This window comes from Thunnus maccoyii, chromosome 11, assembly GCF_910596095.1.
Source record: "Thunnus maccoyii chromosome 11, fThuMac1.1, whole genome shotgun sequence".
NCBI lineage: Eukaryota > Metazoa > Chordata > Actinopteri > Scombriformes > Scombridae > Thunnus > Thunnus maccoyii.
Genome location: NC_056543.1, coordinates 5,120,783 through 5,139,736, shown reverse-complemented (window position 1 = coordinate 5,139,736; position 18,954 = coordinate 5,120,783). Strand labels below are relative to the sequence as shown.

At 39.1% G+C, this 18,954-nt stretch overlaps 1 protein-coding gene across 12 annotated transcripts in view; it reads left to right on the top strand.

Moving 5' to 3' along the window:
• Positions 1-18,954, top strand: part of clasp1a (cytoplasmic linker associated protein 1a) — a 93,320-nt gene that overhangs the window by 32,848 nt on the left and 41,518 nt on the right. For all 12 annotated transcript variants that reach the window (XM_042425810.1, XM_042425811.1, XM_042425809.1 and 9 more), the window contains exons 3-8: positions 283-361; positions 1,150-1,253; positions 2,298-2,389; positions 2,634-2,709; positions 3,555-3,652; positions 5,710-5,780. In XM_042425810.1, the coding sequence (XP_042281744.1) occupies positions 283-361; positions 1,150-1,253; positions 2,298-2,389; positions 2,634-2,709; positions 3,555-3,652; positions 5,710-5,780 (520 nt within the window). The remainder of the gene's footprint in view (positions 1-282; positions 362-1,149; positions 1,254-2,297; positions 2,390-2,633; positions 2,710-3,554; positions 3,653-5,709; positions 5,781-18,954) is intronic.

Here is an 18,954-nt window from a genome sequence, read left to right as displayed (position 1 = left end):
CATATCATATGAAGGTTGCAGAGGGATGGTGTCATTCAGAAGCGCAGCAGAAGCTTAAAAAGCATAAATGTTCTGTTTACCCATGATCCTTTGCAGCAACATTTTGAATTCAAATCTTCTTCCTGGGCGTGTCCAGAGTTGTAGCCATGATTATTATGTTTATTTGTAATTATCAGTTATGTGCAGCAATTGTGAGAAGATTAATGTGGTTTGTTTTGCTGAAATGTTATTTTAAAATAAACATTTAAATATATATTTATATATATTTTTTGTCTCCACTAGGTGGCTCTGCTCGGCTTGGACCTCTTATCTGCCTTAGTGACAAGGTTACAGGAGCGATTCAGGGCCCAGGTGGGAACAGGTAAGACTATTGTGATATGTAACATGACTGTAACTTATAAAGCCTCTTGTCTGATATATTTCTAACCCTCACCATCACTTTCATGATAGTTTACTTGCCCTTTTGTTTATTCCAATGATTCAGCTATTGTAATAAAATAAAAATTGGATCCTATAAAACATTTTTACAGGATCACTGACACCACATCATGTTTTGTTGGCAGTTATTCATTCTCCTTTCTTTTGTGCAGTCTCATTAGCTTTCCTGTTGAAATAAACTGTTAAGAATGCTATTATTTTTGGGTTGGGTTTTATATTATCAATGCGATCCTGTGTCAGCTGGCATTGCTGTGTTTGGATCATGACTCTCAGTGATATCTACATTTGAATAACTGAATCAAACTAATCAACCTTTTGTCCTGAGCTTTCTCTCGTTCTCACCTCACTATCACCTTCCTGATTGATGACCATTCTTACCTCTTTGCCTCATTGATTCTCAGTTAGAATAAGAATAAATCACTTTACAATTCAGATTCTTCCTCTGATACTACCCATGTTTTTGTGGAAGCCTGAAAACACGGCTGCCCAAAGGTTAAATACAGAAATGATTTACATATAGATTGTTTTTTGTAACATATCTATAAAAGTACTTTGACAAAACAATATCTAGTGGCGTTAACAAAAACCAATACACATATCTGGCCTTGATTTAACACCCAACACCATATGAATGTCTCTTTTTCTTCTTTTAAGTTGCTCCCACTGTTTTTAAGGATACTTAAGTGTCTCCCTCTGTTCTCGTCCCCTCAGTTCTGCCCAGCCTTATCGATCGATTGGGAGATGCCAAAGACCAAGTACGAGAACAAGACCAAACCCTGCTGCTAAAGATCATGGAACAAGCTGCCACACCGCAGGTACACACACACACACACACACACACACACACACACACACACACACACACACACACACACACACAGAAACATACTCGTTCTGAATAAGGTAAGTTTTTTTTTTTCTTTCCATGAGTTCAGGATTTCAGCACACAGCCTGAATTAATTCTAACGAAGAATCATTTCCATCTGGTGCAATTTTCTCTCTGTGTGCTCTAATAACAACCCTTGTTCTCCAGAATAGCCATGAATACACAGTCCTTGTTCAAAATCAGCCTCACATATTCAATTATATCTGTGGCTCAGAAGCTGTTGTCATTTATTTTGCTTTCAGACCTTTGATACTGAACTCAGCTTCCTCAGTCTCAGTAGCTGATATTCAGTTTTTTATTTATGCGCGAGGGGTCTCAACAAAGGGATCAAATTTGAACTAAACTAATAATTTCTACTACTTTTGAACAGCATATTCTTTTTCAAGTACCTATTTTATGGTAATTTAGGGTTAGGGTTAGGTTTAGGGTTAGGGATTTAGGGTTAGGGGTTTAGGGTTAGGGCTAGGGGTTAGAGTTAGGGTTAGGGGTAAGGGTTAGAGTTAGGGGTTTAGGGTTAGGGTTTAGGGTTAGGGGTTTAGGGTTAGGGTTTAGGGTTAGGGGTTTAGGGTTGGGTTAGGGCTAGGGGTTAGAGTTAGGGTTAGGGGTTTAGGGTTAGGGTTTAGGGTTAGGGGTAAGGGTTAGAGTTAGGGGTTTAGGGTTAGGGTTAGGGGTTTAGGGTTAGGGTTAGAGTTAGTGTTAGGATTAGAATTAGGGTTAGAGTTAGGGTTAGAGTTAGGGTTAGGGGTAAGGGTTTAGGGTTAGGGGTTAGAGTTAGGGTTAGAGTTAGGGGTTAGGGGTTAGGGTTAATGCAAGGTATAATCAAAGTAATTTGGATTGTATGGATTTACTAAGTTAAGTAGCTGGTAGACAAAGTGGCTGGTGTCACTTACCTGTTGTATACTGTATGGTGCAATAATCCATCATAACAACAATAAAGCTCATGTTTTTATATTAATTTTGTGTGTTGTTGCAGTACGTGTGGGACAGGATACTGGGAGGCTTCAAACATAAGAACAACAGGACTAGAGAAGGAGTGTGCCTTTGCCTCATCGCCACACTGAACACGTGAGCTTTGCAGTTATACTGGTTGCAGTGGTTAAGATTGGAGAAAAGTCTTATTTACATATAATTGAACTGTTCCTACAGTGTTTTGTGTACAATTTCATCATCAGCTATGGACAAAACTGTAATTTGCTTTAATTTTCATATAATCATTTGATGGGTTTTTCCAGCATATCAGTATTTTACAACTCTTGTCTCTTCGTGTGTCTCTTCATTTGGCTGATTTACTTTAATTCTTGTCGTCTAGGTATGGAGCACAAGGCCTGACCCTCAATAAAATTGTCCCCCACATATGTAACCTCTTGGGGGATCCCACAAGTCAGGTATGCCTTTTCTCCATCTCTGAAGATCTCAAAGTAGTAGTAAATTTTCTGGAATTACATGATTTTGATGGAATAATATCACAGTTTGTGATGACTTGACTGGGAAACTTATATTTATTTATTTTTTCTGTGGGGTGCCAGCCAGGAATTATCCTAGCAAAAGTCAATTAGGTCACACAACAGGCAGCCTGTATAAATAATAAATGCATTATATTGCTCATACGTCTTCTAACATAATAAAACAACAACAAAACATTAATCTCAGTCCCTTTTCCTGCATCCAACATTGTCAGCTTTTGACGAGGATAGTTCTCTTGTTTACGTTGTTTCAGTGGAATAATAGATGAATAGATTAATCAAAGATAATTTTGATCATCATTGAAAACACTTATCAAGTAAAATCTGATTAAAACCTCTCAGCTGTGAGGATTTGTTTGCTGTCTTATCTCTGTAAATTGAATATGTGGGAGTGCTTCAGTGTATCTGGTGAGAGGTAATTTTCCTTTCAATGCTCAGACACAAAGAAGCAGCAGACTATGATGCTCTCTCTATGATCCTCCCCCTGGTGGCAGAATATAGTAACACATATTCAGGACAGTAATTTGCCACGAGAGATTGATGCTCGATGCAGTGAAAGCTGTATGAGTGAAAATGTTTGCTTCATGAATCACAGGAGGACTGGTACACGTCAAACAGTTGGATTAAAGGGCCACGCTTGATAAATCTTATGGAAAAGATAAAACAGAAAGCTGCTAAATGAGTCAGTGAAAATAAAGAAAACATTCCAAGAGAAACCAAGATTTAGTTCAGCTGGAAATGATTTGATGTTGTACTGTGGTCGTCAGGTACGCGACGGAGCTATGAGCTGCTTGGTGGAGATCTACAGACACGTGGGTGAGAGGGTGAGGATGGATCTCAGCAAGAAGGGCCTGCCACAGTCACGGTACGACATCAGGACGCTGCCAACCTGTCGCCACACTCCCCTCCCCTCCCCTTTCATTCCCTTCTGCTGCTTTGTTTTTGCCCCATTTTCCACTTACTTGTACTACACACAAACACACACCAGTGTAGAGGTGCTGTTATAGTGATGAGAGGAAGATTTCCTTCCATGTTCAGACACAAAGACACTCTATACATGGTTCGCCCCCTTGTGGTAGAATAACGGTAGTGCAGCTTCAGAACATGATAGCTGCTCCCAAAACCACATTACACACTAATTACAGGGTTTGCAGTGGTAGTGTGTTCACAGTGGAAAAGTGACAAAATGAAAGTATATTAAGCAAGTAACAGTCAGTGTGAGCAACACACAAAGGAATTGCTCACTGCTGCAAAACATTTAAACTAGCTTCAGGAACACAAAATATAACCAGTGATTTTTTTTGTTGTTTTTTTTTGTGGAAACATTTTACTGCCTCTCTTGAAGATTTAAGAGTCTGTCAGTCACATAGTAACAAAAGTTCCTCTTTAACACAGCACAATCAGAAAACAAAGGTAGACAAACATAATAAGAGCAAAGTAGAAACAGTAAAAACATCACAGTAAAATAAGTTATGAATGCTAACATCAGTTCTGTTAAATTTAATTGGCATTGTCCCTCTCAAGTTGCAGTTTGTTTACCTTTAACTGAGCATGTATTACATTATTTCCTGTCACTATAAAACAGTTAAATATGTTGATTTCTTGTTCACTGGAAAGATTAGTATGTAATATATACTGTGTACAGTTAGTATGTAGTATAGAGTTGGGACGCAGCTTTAAATCTCTTTATGCTGTTCAACCTTCATCTGTCTCTTCGTGTAATTTAATGCCATCATGTCGGACCTTTAACACACGCAGTTCTTCATGTAGGATTACTGGTGTGTACTGGTGTTGTGTGCAGATCAACACATCATATAAACAGTGGTGCTAATCACAGAGTGTATGTTTAGATCCACATTTGCTTCTTTATGTTCATAGGACGGCTACATTTCTTTAGTTTAGTTCAGTTTTTTGTGATTTTTTTCTTATAGTGGAGTATTTGAAAAAGCCACATCATCCTATAATTTTACTTAACATGCATTACATTCTGAAGAAACGAAAAGTGGTCCATGCAATCACAGCAGCTGTCTTCTCAGCTAAGATCAGAAATAGTTACTGAGCCGACGGTGTTTCTGTTTCACCTTTTCATGTCATCCACATTATCTCACTACCTCAGCTTGCCTGGACAACAATAAAACTGTAATTTCATTTTTGACTCCTGCAAAATTTTAGAGCTCAAACGGTGATCAATTTGCTGTCGTTGAAAGGATTTCTCTTTAGCAGATGATTCAGACTCAGTTATGCCTCCAAAACATTTATAATACTCAGCCCACAGTGTGTAAATGCATCATGATCTTTGCTTTGAAAATAACTGAGTGACTAACCATAACAAATCTAGTTTTATAATGTAATAGTTAATATTTTTATCTTTTAAAGTTGTCTAGATAGAGTCAGGGTGTGTACAGTTTTCTATGAGTATAGGGTTTCTAAGGTTTAATGCTCTTTATTTGATATATTTGACTGTGATCTAAACCTGATCTATAAGTCATCTCCGTGGTTTGAAGGTTGATTACTTTGTACAGGCTGCCAGGATTTCAAAACCGTCTGGACAAGCTGTCTCTTTTTTAATCACATCTCAACATTTCCAGACCTTTCCCTTGTTCTTTTGTGTCGTCTCTGTCCTTTTTGACACTGGACCATATGTCTCTGCGTTCCACCATCGCCTCTCTCTCTCTCTCTGGCCTCTCAGTGTGGCAGTTTTGGTCTTTGCCATCTCTGCTACACCGAGCAGATGGAGAACTTCTCACCTCAGAAATCACGCCGGTCCAGAGTCCTTCTTGCTGCCCGTCACTCTCTGCTACTGTTGCCTGTTGTCACTTTGGTTTTACTTCCCTTTCCTTTTTTGTTCTCTTATTGTGTACCTTCTCTACATATTTCTCACACTTTTTCTGATTATTTCTTGTCCCCTGTTTCCTCTTATAGGTTGAATGTAATCTTCAGCAAATTCGATGAAGTCCAAAGATCGGGGAACATGATCTCATCCTCTGGCTCAGGTCAGTATTCCTCCTATGTGACATTATTAGTTCAACTCGCTGCTCCAGCTTCTGTTTGCTTCTGACTTCAACTATCACCTTTTGTTTCTTCTGTGGCATCCAGATGGCCTGTTGATTTATGATATTTGACATATATTCATCAACAAGAGCATTGCTGTTGGTCTGAAGTCATATATTAGGATAGGAAAGAGGTTGTAAGAATGTTTTTATAACCTCAGTGCTCAGACTAGTTACTAGTGGGGAAAAAGAGATGAGGATGGGCAGATTTACTGTGAATATCAGGGCTTTTGTACTCACAGTATGACATGATGTACATAGCCTTCTTCATCCAGACATTTGTTCGTCTCTCTGCCAGCACTCACTCGTTTTTCCCCTCACGCTCCATCTGGGTATGTCAGCTCCTTTAAGACTGTATTTTCCATCTTGCGTATGTGTGTGTGCGTGTGTGTATTGCTATGTTTAGGAAGAAAGGAGGGGGGTTGCGGGCCAGACGGACGGCCTGGGGCTAGAGGGGATGAGTTTTCTCCACAGGAGGTGGGCATCCACTGTAGCTTTCAAATTTCCCTCTGTGGAGCCAGAGACCAAAACAAGACTGTCAGTAGCGTCGCTCTAATCTGTAGGAGTGTGTTTAAAATAGACAAAACTGAAGAGACAAAATAATAAAACTTCAACATAGGATAGATCTATGTTTCTATATCAACTTACTTATCCACTGAGGCCAAGAGAAAACAGTTAGACAGGACTCAGCATTTAAAGACAATCTGTAACTTCCCCTGCTGGCTACCACTCCACAACAATTCTCATATGGATTTCAACAGCCAAGACAACTTAATTAATCACGCCGTTCATGCACAACATAGAGAAACACAACTGTGACACAGGTCAGCTTGCTGTTCAGGGACGGTAAAGCTGACAGATGTTAAATGTCTGTGCACTGGAGGCTCCCAAATACTCAGTCATCTGATCATAATGTGTCACAGCTGAGGATGAAGTTTTGAACTGAACCAAACCAATACACTAGCTAATTTCAGCTGAATTGAGTTTTTATGTAAATAGGATTTTTCTGCTGGCTCATACTGCACCTCCGTTAAAAAAAAACCTGTCACGCAGCTCCCTGCTATTTTTATCCGTAGTTTATTTTAGTATCATACTTTGATTTACAGCGGACCTGAACACGCCGCAGATTTTACACATGAAGGTTAGTTAACTTTGTGAAGAAATATGCATAATGTTTTCTCTCTATGGGAGCTTTCTTAAGAAAAGAGAATAACCCTTAAAAAAAAAACATGTGGGTATTCATCAGGCAGGAAGGGTCTAACAAAAGATGCTATCAGATTGCATTATGGGAATTGTAGGATCCAGCATTTTTGGACTCCTATTAGAGGTTTAAAGTTGGAATATCTTGACCTCTGCTGCACCGATCGTCCTCCAACTTTGATGCAAGTTCACAACTAAATAACTGGAGTTCCCCTTTAAGCCTTTCCTTCTTCTCAAAGCCCTAACTCAGTCAAACCTGAACACAAAGACATGATACATGTCCTGTAAGGTTCAGCCTGGCTTGCTCTTTTCACAGCTATAAATATCTCAGATAAATATCCATCAATCCACTTTAAAATCAATTTATAAAAAGTTGCTCCTCATAAATCTTCCCTTTTTTGAGTTTTCCTCAGTGTTTATTAATCCAGTGACAGTTGTCTGTACATTTATAACTACTATTAGTTCATTCAGCATGACTACATGATGCATCTGGCATTTGGCAGAATGTTAACGAATATCAGCTAAAGAGACGGAGCTCAGGTGAGTCTCACACTGACTCCATGGCAACGTTACCTCCTGCCTTTATCCCCAAAGGCATTATGGGAACAGCAGTTCCAAAACTTAGTATTGTGTTATCCCTAATAAAAGTCAAAAGAATAACAGTGACAACATCCTTTAAATGATCACGTATCTGTTTGTCTGTGGACATCCAGGCAAAAAACACAAAACTATTTCAAATTACATAAAATTAAAAATAAATAAAAACTGTTTTAAAACATGTAGAGTATAACTCTCAACCTGATGGCATTTCTGAGTAGCTCACCTTATTGAGAAAGTAACAATATTATATGGCATGTCAGGCTAAGACATGTTGTGACTGGTAAAATCCAGTAAATAAAGAGATTGAAAAAGCTTCGGGTTCAAAGAATTCTTTTTTTTTTTTACATAATCCGAGTAAAGCAGAAAGTCTTACAACACAAATCCAATATTGTCTTATAGATTGTATAAGACATGAAAGTTTGTTAATCACGCTTTATTTCATGCTATTGACTATTATTTCTTGAGAAATCCTGTTTTACTGTGTAGGAGATAAGAGCCGACTCTCTCATCAGGCAACATTTTTAGAAAAAATTAAAATGTTGTCGAATATGAGTCCTAATGAATAAAGATGGATGTTTTTGCTGTTTAGTCGCTGTCAGTAATCTCTGCTTGTTTTCATTTTGTCCTGTGCAGAGTTGCTGTTTATTGTTTATTTCTTGTTTATTTGGAAAGAGGAGCATACAAACATGACTCATTCCAGCAGTTATTAAACAGTCTGACATCATATTCATCTATTCATCATGATCAGCCACTTGGCTCCTCACAGGCCTCTCAGTGGCACTCAAATTGACTTTACGACAGCAGATGACGACTCGTTTTAATTTGAATCCATTTGCCTCAGAGCTGAGAAGAACGTCTGGTGTTAATGTGGACAGAGAATGAGCTGCGCTGTTAAACAGGCCTTCAGATTAACTGTGCTAAAGTTTGACAGTGTACAGTAGAGACATATGAGTACTGGTGAAGGAGGGATTATGCTGTTAAGTGAAGTCAAGCCAAGTCAAGTCAATTTTATTTGTATAGCCAGGACAAACTCCCTAAAAAAACCCTTTAACAGAGGAAAAAAAAAGGAAGAAACCTCTAGAAGAGCAACAGAGGAGGATCCCTCTCCCAGGACGGACAGATGTGCAGCAGATGTTGTGTGAACACAATATTACAAATTACAGAGTACAGCATTGAACAGGATAACAAAATTATAATGGATTTATAATAAATACATGAAGAATGTGATGAAGAGGACGCAGAGCAGTAGCTTCCAGGTGCCACCAGAACAGAATAGCACCTGAGCCACGTGACCTTCGTCACCATGGAGACCGACCTGGGAGGAGGAGAGACTACGCATGCACACAGGAGAGATTCACATCGCACCATTTACATACACAGGAGAAGAGACAAGAAAAGATATTATTCACACAGGAGAAAGAGAGAAAGATAAAACACTCAGAGAGAGAGAGAGACTTGAAGTGAGGCTGAACTCCTGCAGGATGGGGAACCGGATCCAGAACCTCAGGAAATGGCACCGACTGCCAGGGAAGCAGAGCAGTCCCAGGATGGGTCCCAGCAAGAGATGCCTGAGAGAACAAGAGGAGAAAATAGAGAGATAAGAGAGAGAGAGAGAGAGGGAAACACAGCTCGGACGCTCACGTGCTCGCTCGTGGAACAAACAATCAGAAGGTTATCAGAACAGTTGCAATAATCAATGATCTCGTCAGCAGGACAGTGCTTAGTAAATTCACTGAGATAGAAACCAATCCACTTTGCAGTACAAGTCCATTAAGCACTCAACTAATTGTAAGTTAAGGGAAAAAGATGAGTTTTAAGTTTAGATTTAAAGGACTCAACAGATTCGGATTGTCTGATGTCAGCAGGGAGGTTATTCCATAGGAACGGGGCTCGATAGGAAAAGGCTCTGCTGACTTCTTTTTAACTTTGTTTTCACACAGGAGCCCTGCATTCTGAGAGCGGAGAGCTCAAGATGGAATATAAGGTTTAAGGAGCTCAGACAGGTATATTTAGGATTTTATAACTCAGCAGAAGCACAATGAAGGGAGGCTGGAATTGGTGTAATATGGTCAAATTTTCTTGTTTTAGTTAAGATAGCTGCAGCATTTTGAACCAACTTTTAGTTCTAGCATGTGGCAGACCTGAGAAGAGAACATTACAGTAATCAAGTCTGAATGAAATAAATGCATGTAATAGTCTCTGTGTCAGCCATGGACAGGGAAGACTGAATTTTAGCTGTACATAAGTGGGGAAAAGGCAGTGTTTGTGTGATTTCTTTGATGTGCTTATCAAAGAGAGGCTGGGATCAAACGTAACACCGAGATTCTTGGCTGCCACACTTTGTGAAATCAAACAGTTGTCAAGATGAAACTGGTGTCTGTCTGTCTAGCAGGGCCAACAACCAGCATCTCAGTTTTATCCAAATTTAGAAGCAGGAAATTTAGCGACATCCAATTTTTCACAGCAGCCAAGCAAGCTTCTAATTTAGTAATTTAAGTACGATCATATAGGCACATACAGCTGAGTATCATCTGCGTAGCAACGGAAATTTATTTCCCTGACTATGTATAATTTGGCCGAGAGGTGAAGCAGAGGGCCAAGAACGGAGCCCTGAGGTACTCCATATTTAACATCAGAGAATTTACATGTAATATTATTATAGCAGACACACTGTGTTCTTTCAGAAAAGCAGGACTTAAGCCAAGAGAGAGCTAAACCAGAGTTAGAGTTGAATGTTACACTATATGGCCAAATGTATTTGGACAGCTATATGTGCATACTATCTGAAATAAAAATTGCTAGGAGCTTTAATTGTGATAGTTTCAGTAAGAAACAAACCTTCTAAATTCTGTCTAGTCTCATCTTCACAGTTGTAATATTTGTACAGACATACTTATGAGAGAAAGATGGAGGCAGTGGCTTTGCTGTGGTGTTGTCACACAGGCGAGGAGGGATAGGGAAGGGAAGGGAAGGAGGGGAGGAGAGCAGAGAGATTGTAGAGGGATAGATAGAAGCGAGGGAGGAAGGGAGGGAGGGATGGATGGTGAGCAAAACAAAGCAGCCATTTCTGTAGCACCACTGAGAGGTGAACAGTGGGTGAGAGATATAGGGCAGAGACCAGAGAGAGAGAGAGAGAGAGAGAGTGAACTGAGCTGTCAGCTGTGTAGTAGCATTCCTCTCTCTAGCTTCAGCGTTCAGGGCGGCTTTGCACCATGACAGCAGGAGAAGGTAAGACTGGAAATAGAAAGGGTTTCCTCTTCGCTAAGCTTAGATCACACATGTGTGATGCAGATTTGAACGGCATGCATCTACGTATCGGTTGCATGTTTGTTTTGTGCATGTTGAGGGATGAATTTTTTTGCACCATTTGCATTTTTTTTCTGCTGCAAACCAACTCAGTCCTGTTAGAGAATCAAACTGTGGTTGTCAGTGAACAAGAAAGCAGCTACTGTACTTTCTCAGTGATGCCTCAAGTCATCGGAAACTCTATCGCTCTCGAGCGGATTCAGTAAATGCTGGTTGTTTTTTGCTGTATTGCAGCAGTATTCTTTCCTGCGGAGCGGTGAAATGTTACATCTCATGCCTCTTGTTTATCTCTGCGCTGTGAAAACAGTCGTGCCTTCAGTCTCCTCTCAGCGCCTCGTTCGACAGCTCGCCTAAAGCGTCCCAACATTTTTTTTTTTTTCATCTCGGTCTGGCGCTCGCCAAGATGATGAGAGCTGAGAGAGTTACTGTCAGTATGTAAACTGTTATCATTCACTGTCTATTTCAACTTATTATGTAACCCATTCAATCCCCCCCCTTCATTCATGTAATCTGGTTCATTTTGGATTACTTGTCGTTCAGTCATGTTGAAATATTTGCCTCCAAAACTGTCATATGAAGTTAAAATGGCATTCATTTAGTTATATTTTGATGCTCTTATTGAGTGCATGAAATAATATCATATCAAATATCCTGCTGACTAAGTAAATAAGCAAAAATTGTCTTTTTAGAAATGTACTTCTGTGAAGTTTGTGTAAGCAGAGTCAAAGAATTCTTATTTTATTTCGTCCAATTAGGCTCCCAGAGCAGCAGTGAGGTTTTTAAACAAGGAACAAGGAAATGAAACTGTTGCATTCTGGATTTTCATCTTCTTCATTGACTACAAAGAATCTTCCCAACACGGATGAACACTTTTTGTTTTTTTTGCACACAGCAGTACTTCATGAAGGCTGCAACTAGCCATTATTTTCACAGTCTATTAATCTGTTGATTATTTTCTCAATTAATCTATCTGTCATTTGATCTTTGAAATGTCAGAAAATGGTGAAAAATGTCGATCATTGTTTCCCCAAAGCCCAAAGATGCAACAAAAAATGTCTTGTTTTGTCTCGACCAACAGTCCACAACCCAAATATATTCAGTTTATTGTCATAAAGGACTAAAGAAACCAGAAAATATTCACATTTAAGAAGCTTTAAAAAAAGACTCAAAACAATCAATTATCAAAATATTTGCCATTTAATTTTCTGTGGATCGACTGATCGTTGCAGCTTTGTTTCATCAGCGCTGCGTGTTTGAGAGGCTGCTCAGCGGTGGCTTGTTCTCTGGCATGTAAAGCACAATGCTCCACTAAAGATGGCATCCAGTCATATTACAGTAACATCCTCCTCCTCCTCCTCCTCCTCCTCCTCCTCCTCTCACTCTCGATCAACAGCTCGGCCACCAACAACAGAGATAACTCACCTTGCTCTGAAAAGTTTAATTTAGTCGCTTCTCTTAAATAACGGAGTACTGATTACTTAAACTGACTTCTTTTTGAAGTGGGACTGTCAGTGCTGTCAGGTGTCGATGGTGGACGGGTCAGTCTGGGTCCATTTAAAGCAGATCAATGCATAATGCAAAGCAAAGTTTGGAATAAAGTCAGTATTTATAACCACAGAGGAGACAGTCAGCCAGCATCTTCATCTTAAAACTGTGAACGTGGGTGGATTGTTTTCAGCCACATCAGCCAATGAGTTCTCAGCATCTTCAACGCAATCAGAGAACTTCTTTGTAATTGGCTGAATCCCTCAGACTGTGTGTGTGTGTGTGCGTGTGTGTGTGTGTGTGTGCTGCCTTCAGCGTCCTCAGTGTCTGGTGCTTTGCTGTTACATAAACGCTGCAGACGCTGCAAGACTGTCTTTTTCTCAGCGTTCTGCTGTGATGAGCATCAAACTGAAAGCAGAGCAGATCTGCATCGGTCACCTTTAGCACCGTCATGTCAGTGAGTTTAAATATTTATAGATCATTTTTGCAGATAAACTCGTATAAAACCTCCCATGAACCTCTGCGCTGAAATGATTTAACGGTAGTCAGGTAGGCAAGTCAATAAAAATGATAAGAATCACTGTTTGCTGATGTTTTTTCATGTCATATCACATCTGGATCCATCTATAAATCTATAAAAGCAGCTGTGAAGGTGAAACTTTATTACCAGGATTATTATTAGACTCTCAAAGTTAAATTCATGTGTCAGCTAGACCTGCTAGTCTCATGGATTTTGGGTGACACAAGTGCGTGTGTGCAAGTGTGCATCTGCTATAAAGTATCGCACCATGTAGGAAACAGTTAACACCAGCGGGGTAGCAGGAGAAAGGAAGGATGAATGCAGGAGAAGAAGGAATGCTTATTATAAGGAAGTCCTTTGATCATCTCTCTCTCACACACACACATGCTGCACAGCTTTGCAAAGAGCTTAACGTGTTTTCTTCTTCGTGTATGGATTTTAAGTGTGGGTGTGTGTGTGTGTGTGTGTGTGTGTGTGTGTGTGTGTGTGTTCGTGTTTGTGTATCTGCTGCTATTGGCTGCTGCACAGTGTGGAGGAGGTTCTGGCTCAGCACAGAAAAACCTTTTCTATATTTGGTGTTTTTTAAACTGTGTGTATGTGTTGCATACATATTTTATTTTTTAAGAGTGAATACTTGGAAATCAGAAGGTTCAGGTATTTTGTGCAGCTGCCTCATTATTTCTTATTGATATATGTACATACAGTATATCATTAAATAGGTTTTAGGGGTTAAGATGTTGTTCATAGATTGGAACTCGTTAGTCACTGTTGTATTTTAGTGTAGCATCCTGGTGTGTGTTGAAACATTTTTCATGTTTTTAACCCTCCTGTTGTCTTCCCGTCGATCATGCAACTTTTGTCCTCCCGGGTCAATTTTGACTGGGGAGGACAAAAATCCACAGATTGTTTAAATTTTAATAAAACACCCAAAATTCAATGAAAGTACTGATCTTTACTTTTACTTGCAAAGTGTGTGGTCATACATGTGATTTTCAGGCAATTAGATGAAAGAAATCCACATTTCTGATATTAAGACATTTAAAAACGGGTCAAATTTGACCCGACGACAACAGGAGGGTTAATTACTCAAGAACAGGCTCAGGTTCCCACTTTAGATACTCTGATTACACTTTTAGTGTCTTTTTTGAGTGTCAAAGTTGCGTTTTAATGATCAAAATTATCCTGAAACTACACATGTATCCAAACAAATCCATGTACTGGATATTAAAGGATAAGCCTGGTGCTTTTGTATTTTTTTATATTGTCAACAAAGCCCATTTGTTCCTTACTGAAGATGTAAATCTTTAAAAAGTAGTTTACAGATATGCAGTTTCATTTTTAATAATATTCCTACAACAGCTGTTAACTGTGGTTATTAGCAAACGTTACTCAAACAGGAGGAAATTGTGCATTTATTTGGGACTATTTTCAGCCGTGTAAACTATTAAATAATCAATATTTTTCAGAATAACGATGTATCAGATGACCTACAGAGAATGATCAGCGACTCTGCAGCTCTCCTCGGCTTTACGGAGCTTTATAGCGAGTTTATGTTCATGCAAGTTTAGGCGTATGTGGGATTTAGTTAAAATAAACTACAGTGTGTGTGTGTGTGTGTGTGTGTGTGTTCATTGTAATGAATAAACTTGTCACTCAGAGCAACGGTGTGACTCATTGATTTGTTTGTAATAGTTTTTGAAGAGCAACGGCGTTTGGTATCAATAACAAAAACATAGAATACCATTTAATACCATCAGAGTGTGCCAACAGAGGGAGGTGCTTTAATACATGTATTCATCATCTCAGTAGCATAAATATGAAGTGTAATGTATCTCTGGAGTTATTTTGGATGATCAGGAGATGCTTTGAGTTTAAAGGGGGGGTGGGGGGGGGATAGATAGAGAGGGATGAAGAGAGATGAGACACCAGTATAAACTGCAGCCAACTCTCTGAATGATGTGATTGTCTTCCTCTCGCTCTCTGCCAAGTGAAAATGGGCAAACAGCCCCTCTGTCCATGTGACTGTGGAGGGTTAAAGGGAGTCTTTGAGGGGCTCTATAAGGGACCGCTGTAGCAGGGGCCCCCTCTGCCAGGACACAGGCTGAGGTTATCTGTGCCAACAGTATTGAATATCTGTACGAGTTGGTACAGATACTTAGTGGTGAGAAGGTGATCAGGCTTAAGTGTGCGATCGTGGATGTAAACAACTTTCTGTCTTGTCAGATCAAACAGATCTTACACAAACCTCTCAAACCTTCTGTACGTTGAAAAATGTTTTTTCAAGAACTGGAGCCAGTTTCATGAACGTAGACTTCAACTGTGGCTCAGATTGATCTTATTGTCAGACTTATAGAATATAATTCTGTTTATTGTGTCCTCAGCTTTTAGAAGAGACTTTTGTAGCTTTTAGTTTCCTGTCTGCACAGATGTTTGTTTGTTTACTTTAAATTAATGTATAGCTCAGTATATGTACTGTACGTCTTTGTGTACATTTAAAATCTTTAAACACTTAATAGACATGTAAATTCATCTGTTGCACAAAGCTGTGTAGTTCTTCACTATCTGAAGTACAGAAACTTTTTTTACTATGAATTCTGGGTATAAAATATCTTTATGAAACTGATCCTGGTTGATTTGTACAAGTTAAAGTATAAAAACAAAGACATGTGCTTACTGGGCTTAAATCTACATCAGTATGTGCTGGATGTTGTTGAGAAGACGTATTTTAAAGACATTTTAGGATTTAATAATTATAAGGAGGATTGAGTGACGCTGGCTGAGATGTTTTTGCAGTATTGATCGTGAGTCACATTTCTTCCAAACATTATCTTAGTGGGAACTCCAGCTCCTGCCTCTGCTGGTCTCTATTTCTGTCTTCATCTCTTTCTACAGTTTTTTCCACTTTTGTCTGCAGATCTGAATGTTTCTCATCTGAATGCTTGTCTGTCTCTCGCTGACGAGAGCTGAAGGGATGCAGTATGTGAAGAGAAGAATGAGACGTTTATAGCAGATAAATCTGTATTTCGCTTTATTTTTCCCTTCTTTTGAGCTTGTAAAGAGGATGTTTATATGCACCGTTTGACTAGATTGGAACAAACAGAACACTTTGAACGCTGCTCTCTCGCCTGACAGCAGGTGTCTATAATGAAATGACAGATTTTCATCAAACAACACTCACAAGCCAATCATCCAAACATGTGGCAGTGTGATGGGAAATAAACACCTCAAGCGCTGATGCTGTTGTTGTTGTTGTCGCTGTCATCCGACAGTGTTACTTGATTCGTCAGTATAAATATCTAGTTAGAGTCAACAACATGACGTATACAGCTTTAATGTTAGTGTACGAGTCCATGAATACAGCTGATAATGTCTGCTGCGTTTCCTTAGCAACACTTTTATTCTATTAAAAGACACGATGCTAGCATACCCAGAAATGAAGAACAATAGACCTCCAGTAATATTTAAGCTTTCACAAAGAGCTGAGAGGAAAATCCTGCATCAAAAAGTGTAAATATTCTAACAAACTGCTTTAAAATCAGTCCAGCCTGGTTCGATACATGTGCGCATCAACGCTAGTTAAGAATAAAATCTTGCAGGAAATCAACAAGTCACTTCTCTGCCTCCGTCACTCATTCTTCCAGTTTATTATGGAGTGTTAGTGGAACAGCCGGCTCATTGTCTTCACAAACAATCCAGACTACAACAGCGTGTTTCTGTTATGTCTGCATCAACATCTCTCCCACAGTCAATCCGCCTGTTTTCTGCACTTTTTGCATTTTTGGAGGTCATTCTCCTATTTATTTTTCCATACGCAGGACAATCCACTGTTGGATAAACACACATACTGTACATCAACATCCAATTAAAGGAACCAGAAGAAATACTTTGTTTTATTGTGGTCATGGCATTTCATACATTTTGCTTATGTCATATAGCCCATGTAATGATGACAATACTTTTTTTTTTTAAAGATATACGTAAATAATGTGTGTGTGTCATCCAGTGATACATCATACAATAAATTATACAATAAATTAAAATAATAAATAAATAAATAATGACAATTTTAGAGTACTGACTTTGATTATACGATGTGGTAGTAATTCTGAATTAATAGAAAAACGTCTTTCATATTTGAGAATCTACTTGAAGTCCATCGTTTATTCTGCTATCAAAATTTCCCGTCTTCTTCTTTAGAAGAGGGAGGTAAAGAAGGGGAGGAAAGACAAAACAAACAGCAGAAAAACATATTTTTGAGTAGAGAAGTTATTTATCAAGTAAAAAATTCCACTTTGAAACGTGAGGATTTGCTGCTCTGCTCAGTTTTATAACATCGGAAAATAAATAGTTTTGTTTTTTTGGACTGATAGTCAGTTTGCTCTGTTTTTTGACAGACTAAACCACAAATAGTCAAACAAAAATAATCTATTACATGCTATGTGTGCGTCTGTATCAATGTAAATGTGAACAGCTTGTTTAGATAGATGTAGTCTCTCTGGTCCCTCGGTCTCATTCTTTCCTGCTTATCCCAGCAAACACATCAGCTAACCAGCAAATGTGCTGAATAATTACATATCCCACTGGTACGGTTGCTCCACTGTGACATTCAGCACTTCCTTGTAAAAATCCTGTCTCTCTCTCTCTCTCTTTTTTTTTTTCCGTCCATGCATTTTAATTACTGAGACCTTTTTGAGACTTCAGAAGAGTTCTTGTCAGAACAAGTCGAACTCAAACATTAGAAGATCAGTCAGTTTTTTTTTCTGACATAGCTAAACAAATCAAAACTTGCCTTCTGACATGTTTTCATGTTTTGAAGTTGGGTGTGTAGGACCACAAATTAAAGAGGAACACTGGGCTTTTAAAGGCAGTTAAAAAAATCACCCCATCACTTAGACTTTCATGTGGAAAAAGGGCTAGTAAAAAGAAATGTGTCCTCACTAAGATCACAGTCAAAGACCAGAGAATAAAAGTTTTTATATCGATCAACAGAAAAATTAGTTTCCTGCTACATCTAGGTGAAGGAGAAATGACTAACAGGACAAAAAACTCTCAATCTTGTCTCGATTAAACAGGTTGAGATCATATTTCTGAGGGAACAAAACTCAAATGGTGTGAGAAATAAAATTCAGAGTCAATACAAGGTGATAAACTACTCTGATTGGCTATAACTTTCATCCAGGAAGTTTAATTTTCTAGCCTTGCGTGCAGCTTCTCTGGTTTGTCAGCAAAACAAGACATCTTTGTTATGACATAACTCCGATCACCAGTCATCTGTCTATTATGTAACCTCACAGGCTGCTGTGTGTAACGGACAGACACACCAGGCTCGGAGCCGCTGCTGGAAATCCCCGTTAGTTAGTTTCCCCCTGAACTCCTCAAGGAAGAAGATCCAGCGAGTGGTCAGGAGGACCGAGACAGATAATAATGATACTTTAGGATAAGAGAGAGAGATGGAGAGATGAGGGGATGAGGATAAGGGTTAAGGCTGGATGAGAGAGACCTTCTGTCCTCTTGTCAGGCTGTACCGAAACATTATTAGATCTCTCTCCTCTAAATTCTGAGAACTTTGCTTTCCAGAACTTTTTTTTTTTAATCCTTCATGCCTTTGGGCTTTTATTCTTTTTCTAAAGAGTACAGCGGGAGGAGAGAAAATCCTCCCCATTATATAAATCTGTGGTTGAGAGACAGATTACTGGTGACTCTGCTGATGCCAGTGCAGCTTCAGCAGCTTTGACTACCTCACTGTACGAGGTGCTGCAGTTCAGTGTCTCCTGACACCTAGTGGACATCTGAGGTAGTACATCCTTGATATTTGGCTCTGATCTGACCACTACTGTATGTATCTTTAATTGGATTTGTTTATTTTTTGTGAGTTTTTGTATGATTGACCTTCCTCCTCCACAGAAAGTCATTTCAATCTCATCATCCTCTGTTTTATCTTCTGTTTTGCTTTGTGTGTTGTTGCCTGTTTTGTCCATTGTGGCTTTGAGGTTTTTATTCATCTCA